Here is a 19,125-nt window from a genome sequence, read left to right on the forward strand (position 1 = left end):
ATTTGGACGATGTAAAAGCCAAGCAGATTCTGAGGTGTTAAAGACATTTTGCAGGAGAACTCAGAGGTGGTTGTATGAAGTAGATGGCAATTCTTTGGATTTGATAAAGAAAACTCAGGGGTATCTTTTACTTGATAGAGATAGCATAGTTAAAATACTTTAAGAGCTTGGACTTTGATGTCAGCTAGACCTAGATTTAACTCTTCCTTATTAACTGGATGTTCTTGGGCAATCTACTTACTGCTCTCAGCCTCAGTTTTCTCATCTGTAAAATGGGGACAGTATCAATACCCTCTCAGGACTAATGTGAAGAATAAATGAGATAATACAAATAAAATGATTAGCAGAGTGACATATACTACGAATCTAGGGGATAAGATTACTAATAATTAAAAAAATAGATAATCTCTGAGGTAAAAAGATTGATTATACATTTTTTTGGTAACAGATCTAGTCAAGGGCCATAAAAAAGGCAGGGTTAGCATTTCAGTCAGGGGTAAAGCCAGTTACTCCTGACAGAAAGTTGGAAGATCTCTGTTCAAGAAGCAGAGTAAAAAGAAACTAGTCATTCAGTAAAAAGGTTTCTGAGCTCTTTCATATAAGGCTGTTTCTATTACTTGGGTTCAGTTGCAGTGGTCCTCAGATAGGGAAGTTGTGTTTAAGCCTTTATATATTGTCATCTTTGGGAAAATCTGTTTGTTTGTTTTTTTAAGAATACCAGGTGTGCCTTTTTAAAAAAAATTTATTTATTTAAATTTATTTATTTTTGGCTGTGTTGGGTCTTCGTTGATGTGCGAGTACTTTCTCTAGTTGCGGCAAGCGGGGGCCACTCTTCATCGCGGTGCGCAGGCCTCTCACTATCGCGGCCTCTCTTGTTGCGGAGCACAGGCTCCAGACACGCAGGCTCAATAGTTGTGGCTCACAGGCCTAGTTGCTCTGCGGCATGTGGGATCCTCCCAGACCAGGGCTCGAACCCGTGTCCCCTGCCTTGGCAGGCAGATTCTCAACCACTGCGCCACCAGGGAAGCCCGGGAAAATCTACTTTTTAAAACTTTCTTCTGAGCCTAAAGGTTTGTGATACATTTTGTCTTTATTTAATTCCAACAACCAAGGGAAACTGTAAGAAATCTTCCTGAGAAAAGGTTAATTTCTATGCTGAAATAATTTTTCATGTGTAATATGTCTCAAAGAAAAGTATTGGCAGATTATCCTTCATTTATTTGTAGGATGATGCTTGTGAAATTACAGCATGTTTCAACCATTAAAAAAGTAGAACTATATATGTATATATATTTATTATTTATCTATTAGCAAGAAACCCACACTAGTTTTTTTGGGTTTTTTTTTTGCGGTACGCCGGCCTCTCACTGTTGTGGCCTCTCCCGTTGCGGAGCACAGGCTCCGGTCGCGCAGGCTCAGCGGCCATGGCTCACGGGCCCAGCTGCTCTGCGGCATGTGGGATCTTCCTGGACCGGGGCACGAACCCGTGTCCCCTACATCGGCAGGCGGACTCTCAACCACTGCGCCACCAGGGAAGCCCCCCACGCTAGTTCTTGAAGATGGGTTCTTGAGATGCAGCATAAATCCAGAGCATTGCTTTTGGATACAGAAACTTCGGGTAGCTGGCCGCTTTTACTCTGGTATTCTTCCTTCCTAAATACAATTAAAATTCTTTTCCTTATACCTCACAGAATTAAGTGAGTAAGGAAATACATAGCCTTGGCTCCGGCTGCTGTAGTAGCTACCTTGGAGAAATAGAGAAGGGGAGAGTGTGGTTGAAGTGACACTGCCGAGGAGCATGCAGTTGAACCAGTGTTGTGGAGCAGCATGGAGTACACTGTTAGGAAGAATTTGCTGTCTTGTATCCGTGAATGTAGGAGCCAGTTCGGCTTATTTCCCTGTGGAGTTGGTATTGGCATTTTGGATGGAATAACCAGTTATGAAAATCTGCCCTGTATGTTGCAGTTCCTTTAGCAACTTTTGGGCCATACATGCCAGTGGAATTCCCCCAGTGACAATTTAAAAAAACAACAAAATACACCTTCCTACATTTCCAGATACACTCTGTGGAGGTGATGCTATTTCCCATTTAAGAATCCCTGGCCGAAGTCTGTATTTAAGAGATCTTCTCCTCAAACCTAAGCCAAATAGAGACCTAAACCCTAAGAGGTTCATGGAGAAGCATGGATTCATGCTCATAATACAAAACAAGACATATAGAGGCTTGCATAATGAAAGCAATACAGTTGATAACAAAAGTTGGGTGGTATACAGAAAATACATTTTTTAAGGGAAAACATCTTTGTCCTGGGATATTTTTAGTTTGTTGTGATTAAGACTCAAAGTTGAAGGCCCAGATGGTTTTTTCACCTACGGCTGTTTGCTTTGGCCAGAAGGAATTAAGTCAAGGGTTAGAGTTAGTCTTGACTAGTTAGAATTAGTGAATAGATTTCTCATTTCTCCTTTATTACATTATTCATCAGTGACTACCTTTCCAATCATATGTCCTTTCATGCTTTGATCTTACTTTTTTTACAAAATAATTTGATGCTGGATGATGTTTCCTATGATTGATGATTCTAAAGTCCCATAGTAAATACATAACTTCTCGTGGATGTTTAGTAACACTTGGTTCTATAAACTGTTGACTGAATATAATGCACAAGGTGAGTGTTGTGAGTTCAGTTTTATTTGGGGCAAAATGAGGACTGTAGCCTGGGAGACAGCATCTCAGATAGCTCTGAGAAACTCCCCCAAAGAGGTAGGGGGGGGGGAAGGTCAGTTATATATGTGATCTTGGTGAAGGAGGAGTACATGTAATCAAGCACACATTTTTTTGCAGAAGGTTGCTGCTAGTCTCGTGGAGGTTACTGCTCGTCACGAGGAACAGACGTCACCATGAATGATTTTAGTGCTTTTCTAGATTTGAGGAGATGCAAGTACTGGGCTCATAAAATCTTCTCCTGAAAGTATCTATCTAAAGGCCTGTTCCGCCAGTTTCCCCCAGAGCACGGAGGGCCTCATTCCTGCTCTCCACCTGAGCTCCTCTCAGGGGGTGCTGAAGGTCAGCGGCTGCAGCAGCTTGTGATTTAATCCTTGCAGAGGCAGATGGCAGGTGCCAATTTTTAGTTGGCAAAATGAGGCAAAAAAAAAAAAATCAGTAGTTATTTAGATGAGCTATCTGAAGGTAATTGCTTGGGGAAAGAAAACTAATAATCTAGTGATCTAGAACCTATATATTTTCTCTTTGTAAAATGAAGTTATCAGAATTGAAATGAGACAAATAGCAAGATTTTGGATGGTAAACATTTTTAGTTTAATACAACCAAGAAACTGCTACAGGACGTGTATGTTTCTTGGAACTGCTTTTATTTAGATGATCTTTATGTGTGGCCAACCAGGGCTCTTTTTGAGTCCCTCAGGTCAGGGATATCAAGTTCTAATTAGTATTATGTCAGCCACATCATCTTCCTGGTACAGTTAATTTTTGGCTTTTGCAGGGTTTCTTTAGATTAATAAGGATGTTCTGTTCTTTTTGCATTTTATAATCTGAAGAGAGCTTTAGCTTAGAATACAGTTTTCTTCAAAGGTAAAAGAAAGTAGTCCTAAGTTATTTTATATGCAGAACACTCTTGGCTTTAGAAATGTGTCAACTATTTTTATTCTGATATTTGAAAATCCCAAGGTAATTAGAAACTGAAAGAACAGAACGTACACCCAGAATTAAAACAAGTGACTTGGTATAATGTAGTTCTGGCTTGTGTTACTAATTTCATGTCTTTGGTCATTGAAGTTTGTGTAATTGTGGTTTAAAGTTACTTATGTTCCTGTCCTTATTTTACTTTTGGATTTCACAAGAAATAGCAAGCGTTGGTTACACACTATGGCTGAATAGTCTTTGCATTATGAGGGAAACCAGGGAATTGGTATTTTAAAGTGTTTGTGGAACAAAAACATTTTGCAGTATGTTGATACGTGATTTTAGTTCACATAATGTTCAAATTAATTGGATTTAGCTTAAACAAATAATAAGCTTCATAAAAAAACAGTGTTTGGCATCAAGGAGTATGTTACCTGGGGCAAGCATTGAAACTATGCATGTTTTCCTATTGTAGTTTGGTTCTTTCTGCAAAAAGATTTAAAAAAAAAGAAACAGCTGGCTTATGTTTATCCCCTCCCTCCAATTATGACCTCTAAAGGTTTCTGTTCTCCAAGTTGTGCTGTTACATTTGAAGTCCTAGTCCTTGGTAGAGAAATATTTGTATTGCTCTAGACATTTTCTTAGATGTGGAAAATAAAATAAATGAAGGCTTTGGGTTTGCCTCTGGGGCCAGACCTGGCATATCAGGACCTGGCATTTAATGGATAGGAAATCTGGCCAAGCATCTATGCAGCCTCATCACCAGAACTCTTGTATTTTTCAGAGCTTGATGTAGGCCAGTGATGGGCAGTTTTATCTGGTGCCTTTCTCACAAGGAGTTGTAGGATTGCAGCAGAGACAGTGAAGAAAATATAGGTTGGGAGTTGGCATAACTGGGATTCAGTCTAACCTTTTCTGCAGACTAACCTTGGACTTCAGCTTTCTTATCTGTGAAATGGATAAAATATGCTTACAAATGATGTTATATTGAGGTGTTATAATAACAATGTTTCCTAAGGGTATTGTGGCGAATAAAAGTACCAGCCTGTCACAGTGCCTGACACATAATAGGCCCTTGATAAGTGTCAGTTTCCTTTAGCAGTGAGACAGCCTACCTTTCCCCTTTCCCAAGCTATTTTTACCTATGAATGAAGTGTTCTCCAAGGATGCTTGTTTCCCAGACTCTGCATTATGATCTGATAGAACACTTTCTTCTTCCTGACAGAATCCTTAAGGGTTTCTTTCCTCCATCTGACATAATCCTCTACGGTAACACTGTCTGATAGAACTTTCTGTGATGAAGAAACTCTTCTGTATCTGTGCTGTTCACTGTAATAGCTACTAGCCACATGTAACTATTGAGTGCTTGAATTGTGCATTGTGGCTGAAGAACTGAATTTTAAATTAAATTTAATTTAAGTAACTAAATGTGGCTAGTGGCTACCTGTTGGACAGTTCAGCTATAGGGCTTACATTTCCTAATTCTTAGTGAAACTAAATTATGTGATAATATGTGTTACCATGCAGGAAAACAAAGAATTTTACATGAATAACCTTCATTATAAATTGTTGTAAGTCAGCAGAATATCTGATTGATACTTGAATGATATCCCATTATGTGGACTCTTTACTACTTGTCCCTTTCTAACTTGTCAGAAAACCATAGCACTAACATTTTTCTTAAGTACTTAATTTTTTTTTAAAGATATTAACCTAAAAATTTTTTTTAAATTAATTTATTTTTGGCTGCGTTGGGTCTTCTCTAGCTGCTGTGCGTGGGCTTTCTCTAGTTTTGGCGAGCGGGAGCTACTCTTCGTTGCGGTGTGCGGGCTTCTCATTGCAGTGGCTTCTCTTGTTGCGGAGCACAGGCTCTAGGAGTGCGGGCTTCAGTAGTTGTGGCGCACGGGCTTAGTTGGTCTGCGGCATGTGGGATCTTCCCAGACCAGGGCTTGAACTCGTGTCCCCTGCATTGGCAGGCAGGTTCTTAACCACTGTGCCACCAGGAAAGTCCCAACCTAACAAATTCTTAATTGAGATTCTTACTGTTTACCCCTCCAGTAGGTTGAACTATATATGCAAAAAGCTGGGGATTTCAGAAACATATTTTTCATATGGTTTTTATTGCTTTGCAAATTAATAAGTACTCAGTGGTTTTTGACATAGGAAGAACTAATGTGATTGAATAAGATTTTTCCTGGTTACTGAAAATGAATAGGTGTTTTTCAAAGAATTTCTGGTTATTATATAGTTTTTTAGAGATATTTTTGTCTTTTGATGATTCGAGAGAGCAAAGTCATGAGAAAATGATATATTCTAATTAATAGCATCTGGGTAATTCCCTGGTGGTCCAGTGGTTAGGACTAGGTGCTTTCACTGCCAGGGCCTGGATTCAATCCCTGGTTGGGGAACTAAGATCCTGCAAGCTGCACAGCATGGCCAAAAAAAATTAACAGCATCTTCAAAAAGCATTTATTACCATTGTTATTGGCCAGGAAACTTTGGTAAAGCTATAATTACTGCGTCTTTAGAAGGATTTTCCAAGAGGTAACTTTTTCCTTCTTGCTTCTAGAGTGTTTCTGTGAAGGTCAGCAATCTTAAGTACCCTATAAATTCACCCACTGTTTTAAATGTATCCTAGCCCTTTGGAGCTACCCAAAGTACCACCTCAAATGAGGGCTGTCATCTTCCTCTGCTGTTTTCCTGGCATACTAGTGGACCATTGAAAGATAAAAGACTAAACAGATTGAAATCCAGTTTTGAAATGATACGTTGTACAAGGTTCTTTTCTCCTTACCTGTCCCGTTTCAGCATCTTTTATCTGTGACTTGGATTAATGCCATGCCTGTCAAATTTGCCGATGGTCATGTAGTTTTGATATCGCATGATATATTTAGAATCCAAAAAAAAAAATCTGTGTAATCTGAAATGATGGGTTGAAATTAGCTAGATAAATTTTCAAAGGAATAAAACACTAGATTCCTATATGAACTTCAAAACACAACTTTAAGAGTACACACAGAAATGAAGAGCATGACTTACCGCCAGGTTATATATAAAGAATATTAAAGAATTTTAGATGATTGTAACTCAGTACTAATTGGTAGTAAAATGTGGTTGACAAAAGAGCTCCTGTGATCCTGTGATTCTTGTTCATTAATGGAAACAGAGTTGGCCAGAATAAAAGAGATATATTGTTTCTTTACTCAGCAACAGATACTGATTGAATGAGGGCCTGGTATGGTCTGGGCAGACCTGGATATTTAGGTTTGGCTCTCTACTTTGAGAACTTTGAACAGTGGGAGAAGATTGAGAAAAAAGAGTTAGCTGGTTAGGGAATTTAAAAATCTTGGTTGGAGGGAGAGGGGGTGGAGGGTGGTGATTGGCTTGGAACAAAAAATGGTGATGTGTAAGTTGGCAGTGATGGCAGTCTTCAGATAACTCAGAGGTTTGTCACTCCTGGAGAGGAAGGATTTGACTTTGATGTGATTTTGGGGGGATAGATGTCAGACGAGAGGGTAGATGATACAGAGGGATAGATTTGGAGCCAGTAGAAGGAGAGACTCTTGCAGTGTCAGAACTCCATTTAACAATGAAATGGAACTGTGTCCTGAGTTGCTAAAGTCTCATAACCTCAAAGGCATGTCATATAAGAGATTCAAACTTTAGGTATATGGTTAGACTAAATGGCCTGTACTGTCCTTCCAAAACAGGATAGTTTGATTCTTTTAATGATTCTTCAGTACTCAGTGGAGAGGAAAAAGGATTCAGAAGCATTGCAAGCAGTTTGGGAAAGCCTGTTCACATCCACACACTCTTTTCAATAAGCTGTGGTTTGCTGCCATGCCTACCGACTATTAAATCTAATTCTGTATTTACAATTGAATGGTTAGGAGGGAGTACAAAAAAGAGAATCCATTTCTTTTTATTTCTTTGCATGTCCAACCATTACACCTTTTCTAGTCCTGGAGATATTAGAACCTCATGTGTGTGTGTGTGTGTTTGTGTGAGTGAGAGTGAGTGAGAGAGAGAGAGAGAGAGAGAGAGAGAGATGGTGTACTTTATAAAGGGAAAGACAAGCTCCAAGTAGCCTTTCATAGTAAAAATCTTAGTGCAGTGAAGTTGAGTAAAAGTAGGCCTGTTAAATGTACCAAGGATAAAAAAGCATATGAACAAGTTTCAGTTACTCCAAGGGAGATAGAGAATTAGAATCTTGTAGGTAGGAGAAATTTGTTTTCCTGAATGATAAACATGAATTTCATGAGGTGACTGATGGAGTGTTTTTCTTACCAGAAATCAATTACGATTGAGGGATCTGCTACCCATCAGTGTAGTTAGATAAACGTCCTCCCACATCCCTTCAGCCTTTGAAAAGAAAAGATTTCTTCTGACTGATGTCACTTGTTTGAAATTATGAGGAGTGTTCCATTTCATGAGAGTTAGAGTGTGTAACAGTTAAAAGTACAGGCCCAGAACCTGAATGTGTTTAAAGTACACATGGCAGACCTTTAGCAAGTTACTTAATCTCCCTGTCCCTCAGTTTCCCCACATGTCTAATGGTGGTGTTAAAAATAGTACCTGCCTTAGAGGTTTGTTGTGAGGATAACTTAATATATTGATACATGTGGAGTGCTTAGAGTGGTACCTGGTAGCTTAAAGTACTATATGAATCTTCATTGTTGTTATTTAGTGTTCCTGTTTAATACAAGTTTCTACTTAGCTTCAAAGCTGAAATCTTAGTTTATATTAAAAAAATATGGTATGTCCACATAACCACAAATTTTGTGTTTTACTGGCTTGGCTGTATGTTGATGTTAAGAGTATCATTAGAAACGTTTGTTTGTTTCTCTTTCAGAGCAGCTTAAGTAAACAGTCTTATCCTATTCAGAAATCTCCTTGAATAAAATGTAATCTCAGTTATTCTAGACAGGCTGGTTAAAAATTCCAGCAGAACAGTTGGAAAATAGTGGTAAGAGAAGTATTTATGGGAAAACTTTACACATGTCTATTTTTCTTGTTCTGCATAAGTTAATGGACTAGTTTCCTCTCTCTCTCTCCCCCTCACCTCTCCGTAACACCATGTGTCTTAAGGCAATAAGTACTCTGACAAAATTTGTTGGTAATATAACCACAGTGGATCATCACCTGTATCGGTTTGATACTCTCCTTGTCTTGCCTGCCCTCTAGAGTTCATGGAAAAGATTCTTACAGAATTAATCTTTTTATCCACTGTGGCTCACATCTAGTAGTGCTCAGTAAGTTGAGCCAGGTGAATGACCCTCCTTTCCTTGAGTCCTGTAACAGTTTTGTGGCTTCTGTGATATATACACCGAGTTATAAAAATGGTTAAGTTCATTCCTGAAATGTGTTCACAGCTCACATTGATGAATAATAGATTCTGTCTGCTATGTAATTAGGAGAAGTGAAGTCTAGCCTGGAAAGTTTACTAGTCCAGTGTTCCTGGTTGCAAATGACAGAAATCCTTGTGTCTGTCACCAAAACTGTGTCAGTGGAGATAACTTGAAGACTATTGCTGTCATTGTGACCCAGCCCAGGTTCCTGTGTTATCACCCTTGCCTCTTGTATTTTCTTTTCCTCTTCACCAACTACTCTCTGTAGTTTCCCCATTCACTTCGTTCTCCTGCTATACCTTACTGTCTGTTGCTTTTCTGTGACTTATTCTCTTCAGGGCTTTCTTTCCCTTGGGGTATGAGGGCTGAATGGGGATGGGCCTTGGGCACTGGATCCCAATTCTCCCAATTCAGCACAAGATGACAAGTTACTTCCTACCACCTGTGGGTAGCCTGATGCTTAAGAGTAGGACATGATAAGACCTGAGTGGGCCCAAAGGTCAAACTTGCAGTTATTTGGACCAATAGCAACACTCATGTCTGGAATTGTGAGACAACTCAAGAGACTTTGGAGCTAGACAGCATTTTTAGAGTATTACTATATTTCCCCATTTTAAAGCTATAAGTGGCCTCTTATATACCTGGTTAACTGAAAAGAGCAAGTTTCTGTCATGTGGAGCCTGGTAAAAGTTGAAAGGTCTAGGTATTTCTTAGGACTTTTACAAACTTAAAAGTAACAAATGGCACTTCTACTGTTAACTCTCATCTCCATTGAAGATGGAGAGCAGATCATAGAGATGCTTAATAACTAATGCTGAGTCATATCATGGGGGAGAGCCAAGAGTAGGAATCAGTAGTTCCAATGGTACTTGTCCACTAAGCATACATTTCCTGTCAAGCTGTTAATACTTTTGGCTACTATTAGAATATTTTTGCCACTGGATTTATTTACTTTTGATTAAATGTCATTCGATTCTTCAGTTTCTTGTGCCCTTGAATTCTCAAGTAGAGAATTGTCATTCTGATTTTCTAATCTTCTTTCTTCTCCTATTATTACTAAATAGAAAGATATTTTTGTTGAGCTGCATGCTATGTCCTACCCCTTCCTACTGATCTATAAGCTTTTCCATTGGCTTTCTTTCTGTTTCCTGCTGCTTTCTTGCTTCATAATTGAAGGGAGGATTCAGACCCATCCAGGTAACAAACTACTGGTTCTGCATGGCCTCTTTATTTCTCTGTTCTCCTATTATTATTATTAGAGTGAGATTGACTGTCTGCTCATGAATACACGCATTCGCGGTGGGAATTCACTATTGGTATATTGTTTCAAGGCTTTTAAGCCTGCAGTGAAAACCATAAACAACCACAAGTACTGGTTACCATTTGAAAGATTTGAGATGTGCTCCTTCCAGACCGTTCTCAAGCCTGTCTAGATTTTCCACTTTTATTGCAAACTATTTGAGAAAGCAAAATTGGGTTCAGTTTAGTATGAGATTGCCACTATTGGCAAAATGAAGGCTTTTCGTATCATGTGACAATTAGCGTGTGACAACCCTACAGATGGTTTTAGTTTAATTTGACCTTGATAAACTGAGATGAAGATTTTTATGTCCGGCAAGATTTATTGTTATTCTAAATATTTTATAAATGACTTGAATGGTAGTTTTTTACGGGACTACTTTAATTTTTAATAAGTTGATAATGAGCTATCTACTCTTTATGAAAGAAGCAATGCTTTTATACAACAGAACAACTTTTAGAGCGATACCAACTATCCCTTTTGTTATATTTTACCACACATTTTAAAATTAATAATTTATGGTGTGGAATTTTTAGTTTAAATTAGCTGAGATTTCATTTTAAAAGTGAGGCTGCCCTACTGTTTTCAAATGAGTGACAGCATTGACCAAAGCGTGAATCGGTGTGGCTGTGCCTCGTGTGGAATGCTTTTTGTGAACCCAGGTATAGGCAATTAAGTCTCTCTTTATGTATGTTGTATTTCTAATTCAAGTTGATAAGACTTTTATAAGTGGAAAAAAGGAGAAAGCTCAAGATAGTAAAATTTACATACTGCCCTTTGTAAAAAGTATATATATATATTTTTTTCTCCCCTCCTCAGTTTTTCCAGAGGCCTCAAATACAGCCTCCTAGAGCTACCATCCCGAACAGCAGTCCTTCCATTCGTCCTGGTGCACAGACACCCACTGCAGTGTATCAGGCCAATCAGCACATCATGATGGTTAACCACCTGCCCATGCCGTACCCAGTGCCCCAGGGTCCTCAGTACTGTATACCACAGGTAAAGTAATCTCTCAGATCCGTGTGGTCCATCAGCAGAGTGGGGATTAACTCAGATTCTCATCAGAGGGAACAGGGAGGGTGGCTGGTAGCTTTGGTTTTTAGTGATGTGTGAACTTTTCTGTTGGATATAAGTCCTAAGCCATTTTGTCATTTTTCATAATATCATAAGGAGGTATTTCTTCATCTCTTAAAATTTCCTAAGATGATAGAGAAATTGTTTTTATATCCTAGCTTTCTCCCAATCCCTTACCCACAACCAGCTGCTCTAAAATAGAGTCTGTAACTACCTGTTCCAGTAATACCATTCAGTGTCATTGAAAGCTATCAGCCTGAAATAATTTTACAGTGAGCTGATGTCTGCCTGTGCCCTGATTTGCTGTATGGCTTTACCTAAGGCGCACTGTTTCTTTCATCCTCATTACATCTTTTTTTTTAAATTGAAGTATATTTGATATACAATATTGTGTTCGTTTCAGGTGTGCAGCAAAGTGATTTGGTTATACATATGTATATTCATTTTTTTCAATTCTTTTCCATTATAGGTTATTACAAGATACTGAATATAGTTCCCTGTGCTATACAGTAAATCCTTGTTGTTTATCTACTCATTGCATCTTAATGGCAAGCAGGTGTTTTGAACGTGTTTAACAAAGTGGCTTTACCTCCTTTAAATGATTCTCTTACACACATACACGCACATGCGCGCACACACACACACACCCCTACACCTTTATTTTTCCATAGTAAGCTACCTTCATGTTACTTCCTAAACGTCTGTAACCCCTCTCTTGCAGTACCGTCATAGTGGCCCTCCATATGTTGGGCCCCCACAGCAGTATCCGGTTCAGCCACCAGGGCCAGGTCCTTTTTATCCTGGACCGGGACCTGGGGACTTCCCCAGTGCTTATGGTAAGTATGAAAAATTAGGCAATTTCTGCTAGCTTGTTGTGCTTATTTCATTTTGTTGTTTGGCAGGTCAGTTTAGGTAGTGAGGTTTGGTGGTGTGAAAGATTTTTAAATAAAATGTTGCAAACAGTTCTGACCTGAAAGCTTTTTTTTTTTAGAGCGGCTTACAAGGAAAGAATATTATAGAAACGCATTTAGTTAATGACACCTTCTGAAGTAATTCTGTTGCAGAAAGCCCATGTCTCAAGAGTCTGATGTCTGCTGCTGGCTCATGATTACCTAGATTGTTGCTGGATTTTTGCTGAATGCATAAATATACCTTATCTCCCTTCCATGATTTCTTTTTTTCCAAGCATTTACCACCATTTACCAAAACATTTGTTAATGTTTTCTCACTAGAATGTAATATCCACGAAGGCAGGGAATTTTATTTGTTTTGTTTACTGCTATATCCCTAGCACCTAGAGAACAGTGACTGGTAGGCACTTAGAGAATATACATGGGATGACTGAATTTAACTCAGTATACCTGTGATTTCTTTTCTGCAAAATTTTGGTAAGATCTGTGTCATGGGGAGGTTTTGAGGATTAGTTAAATGGAAATGCCTTGAAAAATTACAAGTATTTTTAATGTAGAGAAGCAAGCACCAAGCTTATACTTGGTGTGTGAACTGATACTAAACTAAGGAGTAATGAAAATTACTTATTTTATTCAGTAAATTTCTACTACATACCACACTTGTTTAATCCCTTAGAAGGCGAATTATAAGTGATAAAATCAGCAAATACTAGAAAAGTTAAACTTTAAGATTCAGTAAGGGGACTCCCCTGGTGGTGCAGTGTTAAGAGTCCGCCTGCCAATGCAGGGGACATGGGTTCAAGCCCTGGTCCGGGAAGATCCCACATGTATTGGAGCAACTATTCCCGTGCGCCACAAGTACTGAGCCTGCACTCTAGAGCCCGCAAGCCACAACCACTGAATCCACATGCCACAACTACTGAAGCCCGCACACCTAGAGCCCATGCTCCGCACCAAAGAAGCCACCGCAATGAGAAGCCCATGCACTGCAACGAAGAGTAGCCCCTGCTCACCGCAACTAGAGAAAGCCCGTGCGCAGCAGGGAAGACCCAGCAAAAATATTAATTAGTTAATTAATTAAAAAATAATTATTTAAAAAAAATTCAGTAAGCATTGCTCTTTTCCATTACAGCACGGACGTATTAAAATTTTAACTTGTTCTTTTAAGATGGTAACCCACCCTAGATAAACATGTATCCACTAACTATTTCCTAACATTGGGATTAGTGGCTCAGTTAAAAACCTTTATAGAATAATTGATGGGTATTAGAATAACCCAAGAAGGTTTCCTTTAGGTTTTGAGGTGAAATAGGCAAAGCAGCCAAGTGTTAACTAGCTTTACTTCTTTTAGAAAAGGAAAATCTTTCTGTTACTTGTGAAACTGCTGTTTCAAAATGATATACTTTAAAACTTCATTAAATGTCTCAAATATATATGTTTATTTAACTTTATTAAAGTGGTATTAAGTGGTATTTTTACTAAGAAATACTTGATATTTCCAGAACAATACATGTTTACACATATGTTTAAAAGGAAAATAATATATGCACATTACCCAGCTTTAACATAGAATATTGCCAGTACTGTTGAGGTACTTGTGCATCCCTTGAACTTAGCTTTAAGGCACAGTTTTCACACAAGTCTGGTGCCTTTGTATTGGTACTTGCTCTGAAAACTTAAATCCAACTAAAATTATTTTGAGGTGTAGAATTGGCTGTTGTTGTTATCTAGAATTTATTGAATAGAAAAACTTTAAGATGAGATTATCTGTCAGAGTAAACATGCTGAAATTAACAGTATTTCTCTTTCAAATCCATGTTGCAAAGGGAATGCAATTGTATCTTAGAATTTACAAAATTATTTTGAAAGGTTTCTCACTGAATTTTAGTCTACTGTTTATTTACGGATCACATAAATGTTTTTTTGACTCAGAAAATATCATCATCATAAGTCTGTGCCAGCCCTCTTTCTTGCTCTTGAAACTACTGCTGCAGTATATATGGAAACAATATAGATGAGTTTACTAGCAGAGAAATATTTTGATGATGTGTATATACAGCGTTATAACATTTTGGTTTTATTTATTTCTATTATATATAAGCCATATTTATTTATTTTTACAAAAAAGCAATAGATTGAGGTGCAGTTGTATCTCAGATATTGTTGATGTCTGTTCCTTTTGATAGATATTCTTTCTTCCCCAGGAAATTCTTACATAGATCCAATAGACATTGAGTAGGTAGTTCATCACCTAGATTAAAACACTGTTTTCCTAGTTTCCTTAAGATTAGAAAGACAATCTTAAGATAGTTTTTCATTATGAAAGTAACCAAGTTGATGAAAAATACAAATAATGTAGGACATAAAAAGTTGAAATAACCAATTTTTGTCCCTCCTTACTCCCTAAAGCAATAATGATTTAACAGATTGAAACATATTTTTTTCATTCATATTTAAATAATTTTTAATGCAAATGGGCACATACTATTTTTAATGTTCTAAAACTTCCTGTTTTTTCCCCCCATCTCACGACATATTCATGGACATCTTTCCATTTCATTGCCTATAGAATTTCAAGCTACGTAGTATTCCATTTTAAGAATAAATCATAGTCTAGTTCTCTGCTGATAGAAGTTTAGGTTCTTTTTGTTATTTGGGCATATGTTTTAGTTTTAAAGCCTGTCACTAGTTAGTATGTTTTTATCAGAATCAAAAGTTGTAATCTAATCGTTCCCATCAATTATGGGTCCTCCAGCTATATTGCCTTGGTCTTACGGTGTAGAAGCCATAAACATTCCCTTTCTATTTCCTTTTCTTGGAATCTCCCCTTCTCTTACCTTTTCACTTCCATTTCTTAAATTTCCCTCTGATCCTGATGCCTCCCCTTTCCTCTTCACCTCTCCTGTCCTGATCTTGGGTTGGGTTAAAGGTGGGTGTGGGGATGGGATCCTACTTCTGTGTTCCAAAGAAGGAGTCCTTTCTTCTAGGGCAGAGGACCTTCCTTTATCTGAACTGGCAAGGAATGAATCCAAGACTTGTTCCTTCTTGCTCTACTGCTGGAGTTTGTGAGTTGGGTGGGCTTCCCCCCCGCCCCCCAGAGTTCTTAGTTCTTCATCCTTAACTTTGCACTTCACTCCTGCATCCTAACAGTTTACTCCCCTACTTGGTTTAAACCTTGAACAGTGGTTCTTAAAAAATATTCTTAACTACATTGAATTTCAGTAACTAGGATCATAGAATTCTGTATAATTTTTGCAGTGTTTCTATAGTGTTGAGGAAAAATAACTAATGAATAGTATTTGCTCAGTGTCGCTTTTCAGTTTTTCTCTTGTCAGTGTTTCTTAAATATTTTGATGCCTGTTACATGAGAAATACCTCATGGAGACTGAAATTATTTCCAGGCCAACCCTAGAGGGTGATCGCCCAAGATGAAAAACATAGTTTAGGGAGCAAAGGGATGTGGTTGATGGTGGCAGTGATGTCGAGGAAGGAAAAGATTGAGAATTTACAGTGGTAGATGGCCCCGTTCTCTCTTACTTCAAGCCAGTATACTCTCCTTTTTTCTCACTCTGTCATGTCATTTCCCTTTCCTTCTGTCATCTTCTTTCCACTCTTTTCCTGAGTCTCTATGGGGGCCTGGGCACCTTGTTCAGCTCGTAAGAGCTGAGGAAGTCGTTGTTCCCCGTAGTGTGTGTAGGTGGGAAACTTTTTTGGCACCTCAAATTCAGTTTGACTGTATTTTTGCAGAGCGGCAGTACATTATTATTATGGGTATATTATGGGATAAATTGATTTTTATGTGCCAGCCTGCATATTTAACCACTATATTTATCTTTGTTTCTATGGAAAATTGAAAGTTTTGAAAGGTTTTGGAAGACCTGCAATGTGTAAGACATTTGTGCTAAGTATTCTGTGGAATGTAGATGTTGAGGTATTCTCCCTGCCTTTCAGGAACTTATTTGTGTGATGTTTGTGCTTGGGGTTTTGCCAATGAGATGAAATCTAAATATTGACTCGACCAGTTGTTCCCAGATCTTTCAGTATCCTGGGCAAGTGAAATATAAAGTAAAGCAAAATAAAGGAAGAAACATACGTGACTATTACATTTAAAATTTTGCCAATAAGACTTTTAAAGTGAACTGCTACTTATTGTATCATTTCCTATAGGAAGGCTGTTTTAAGAACAAAAGAGTAAGACTGAAATAATTTCAAAAAAGGAACAGTCCTTTCCAAAAATGTCAAGTTGGCAAGCCTGTAGTTGTGTGTGTATTTTGTGGTTATTATTGTATATATTTTGCCATATATCATTGGCACCTTTTATATAGACTGGGGTTAGGAGAACCACTGATATAGAATAAGAGTCAGCAAACTTTTTCTATATACCATATATACCATATATACTATATACCATATATAGTAAATATCTCAGGCTTTGCAGAACTAGGATCCCATCCCCACACCCACCTTTAACCCAAACCATTCAGCTCTGCCATAGTAGTGGGAAACCAGCCATAGAGAGTAGATAAAGTGTTGTTTGTGGGTGTCTTCCCATAATACTTTATTTACAAAATAAATGGTATTAAGCTGAATTTGGGCCTCCTGATCTAGACAAACCTAACTCATTCCATGAATAAGAGTTCCAGAGACAGTAAGTAACTTGCCTGATAAATGGTATGCAAAAGTGACTCACATTTTTAATAGAATAAAATAAATGTTTTAAATGTCCCTGCCTATGTAAGAAGTTGGATTAGATTATTTAAAAAAAAAACAAAAAACTATTGTTTGGTAGGGCAGAAGGCCTGCTCTGCTGGGGTCCATAGTTGACTAAATGTTTTACTAATTTAGTGTTTAACTCCCCACTATATCGAGATTGTCCTATTCTGCCAGGTTTATTCAGCTGGTATTTATTGTGCATATATTATACATCAGCCTCTGCCCCAATCATGTTGATGCAGAACTGATTCATTAGAAGAATCTGATTTTTTTTTTTTTAATGTTTTACCTTTTGGATCTTATTTCACTTAGCCTAAAAAATAAGGCAAGGTGAGCCAATTGTATTGCTTGTGTAACAGCATTTGAAACCAATTTTAGGGGTTTGTTTTGTGAGTTTTGGAGCTAGTGACATAATATGGTAGTATAGAATTGTTTATTTGAGCTCTGTTTTGATAATACTTTGCTCACTTACTAGAGGATAGCTAATGTGCTTTTGTCTTTGAATTTATTCAAATCCTAGTCATGCTGTTTACATCAGCCCTGTTTAGTTCTTTTCCAAATCTGGTTCTCGAAACCTGATTGATACCTGCAGAGTTCTGATACTGCGAGTCATAGTGCTTCCGAGAAATTTCCACTTGAGGATTATTATGATGATGGTGGTGGGGATGGTGAAGATGTCGATGATGACAGTGATAACGGAGCCTACATTCTTTGACTTTTTACTAAAGTACCAAGGATTTTCCCAGTGTTAACTATCTTCATACACATTTCTTTCCTTCTTGTTACTTTGACTGCTATCCATCTCTCCCACTAAAGGCTAATCATCACTTGTGCACCCATCATATATGTACCCACTTAAGGCTGTTACTCTAGCAGTCCTCTTGTGTCTTTCCTACAGTACCACTTTTTTTCTCCCTCTGCTGGATTAGTTTTATCAGCATACGGGTATATTGTTTCATTCCCATCTTTTAAAAAAAAAAAGTTTTTTTTTAACTTCATATTTTTGTCCACCTATAGCCCATTTTTTTGCTTCCTTTAAGACTTTTTGTTTTGTTTTGTTTTGTTTTGTTTTTTGCGGTATGCGGGCCTCTCACTGTCGCGGCCTCTCCCGTCGCGGAGCACAGGCTCCGGACGCGCAGGCCCAGCGGCCATGGCTCGCTGGCCCAGCCGCTCTGCGGCACGTGGGATCCTTCCGGACCGGGGCACGAACCCATGTCCCCTGCATCGGCAGGCGGACTCTCAACCACTGCGCCACCAGGGAAGCCCCCTTTAAGACTTATAAGAAAAAGAGCTGTCTGTACTCACTGTCTTCATTTCCTGAAGACAGATGAGGATGCACACCTCCACCCGCACCCAAACAACTTTTGTCAAGGTCACCAGTGAATTCTACTTTGCTAAATCTTAATTGACCTCCCAGTACCATTTGACATAGTTAAGCACTCTGCCCATTCTTGGACCATTCATCTCCTTTGCTGGGTTTTCTTCATATCTGTGCAACATATCTAAACAACATAGAGTGCCTTGGGAGTTCCATGGTGATCCAGTGGTTAGGACTCTGTGCTTTCACTGCTGTGGGTCCAGATTGAGTCCCTGGTCACGGAACTAAGATCCTGCAAGCAATGCAGTGCCGCCAAAAAAAGGTCACTATTAAAATAAATAAATAAACAGCATAGAGTGCTTCAAAGTTTAGTCCTTGGGCTTCTTTTCTGTTTGAACTCACTTCCTGAGTTACCCAGTCTCATGGTTTAAATACTTCCATATAGTCTAATTCCAAAATGGATACCTATTCACCGACTCCAGACTTGTGTCTCTTTTGGCCTACTTGATATCTCTGTTTGAAAGTCTAATAAGAATGTCAAAACTTTACATGTCCGAAGTTGAGCTCTTGATTTTTCTGCCCTAAGTTGTACTCTTCCTCATCTCAGTAAATAAATAAATAGCACAGTAAATAGTACCTCCATCCTTCCACTTGCTCAGACAGACCTTAAGAATTTTCCTTGACACTTGTTTCTCTCACACCCATATCCAATCCATTAGCAAGTCTGGAGGTTCTACTTTCAAAAATATCCAGTATCTCACCCCTTCTTACCACCTCTGCTATAAGCACTCTGGTTTAATAGTAATTATAACAATAGTCAA

The 19,125-nt window shown here is 38.3% G+C and overlaps 1 protein-coding gene across 7 annotated transcripts in view; it reads left to right on the plus strand.

Annotated features, from left to right (window-relative positions):
• The window catches only part of EIF4G3 (eukaryotic translation initiation factor 4 gamma 3), a 367,450-nt gene that overhangs the window by 192,058 nt on the left and 156,267 nt on the right, over nt 1-19,125 (plus strand). For all 7 annotated transcript variants that reach the window (XM_029228369.1, XM_029228364.1, XM_029228362.1 and 4 more), the window contains 2 exons: nt 11,108-11,287; nt 12,084-12,198. In XM_029228369.1, the coding sequence (XP_029084202.1) occupies nt 11,108-11,287; nt 12,084-12,198 (295 nt within the window). The remainder of the gene's footprint in view (nt 1-11,107; nt 11,288-12,083; nt 12,199-19,125) is intronic.

The sequence above is a fragment of the Monodon monoceros genome, unplaced genomic scaffold (genome assembly GCF_005190385.1).
Source record: "Monodon monoceros isolate NGI ecotype Baffin Bay Population unplaced genomic scaffold, NGI_Narwhal_1 Super_Scaffold_18, whole genome shotgun sequence".
Taxonomy (NCBI): domain Eukaryota; kingdom Metazoa; phylum Chordata; class Mammalia; order Artiodactyla; family Monodontidae; genus Monodon; species Monodon monoceros.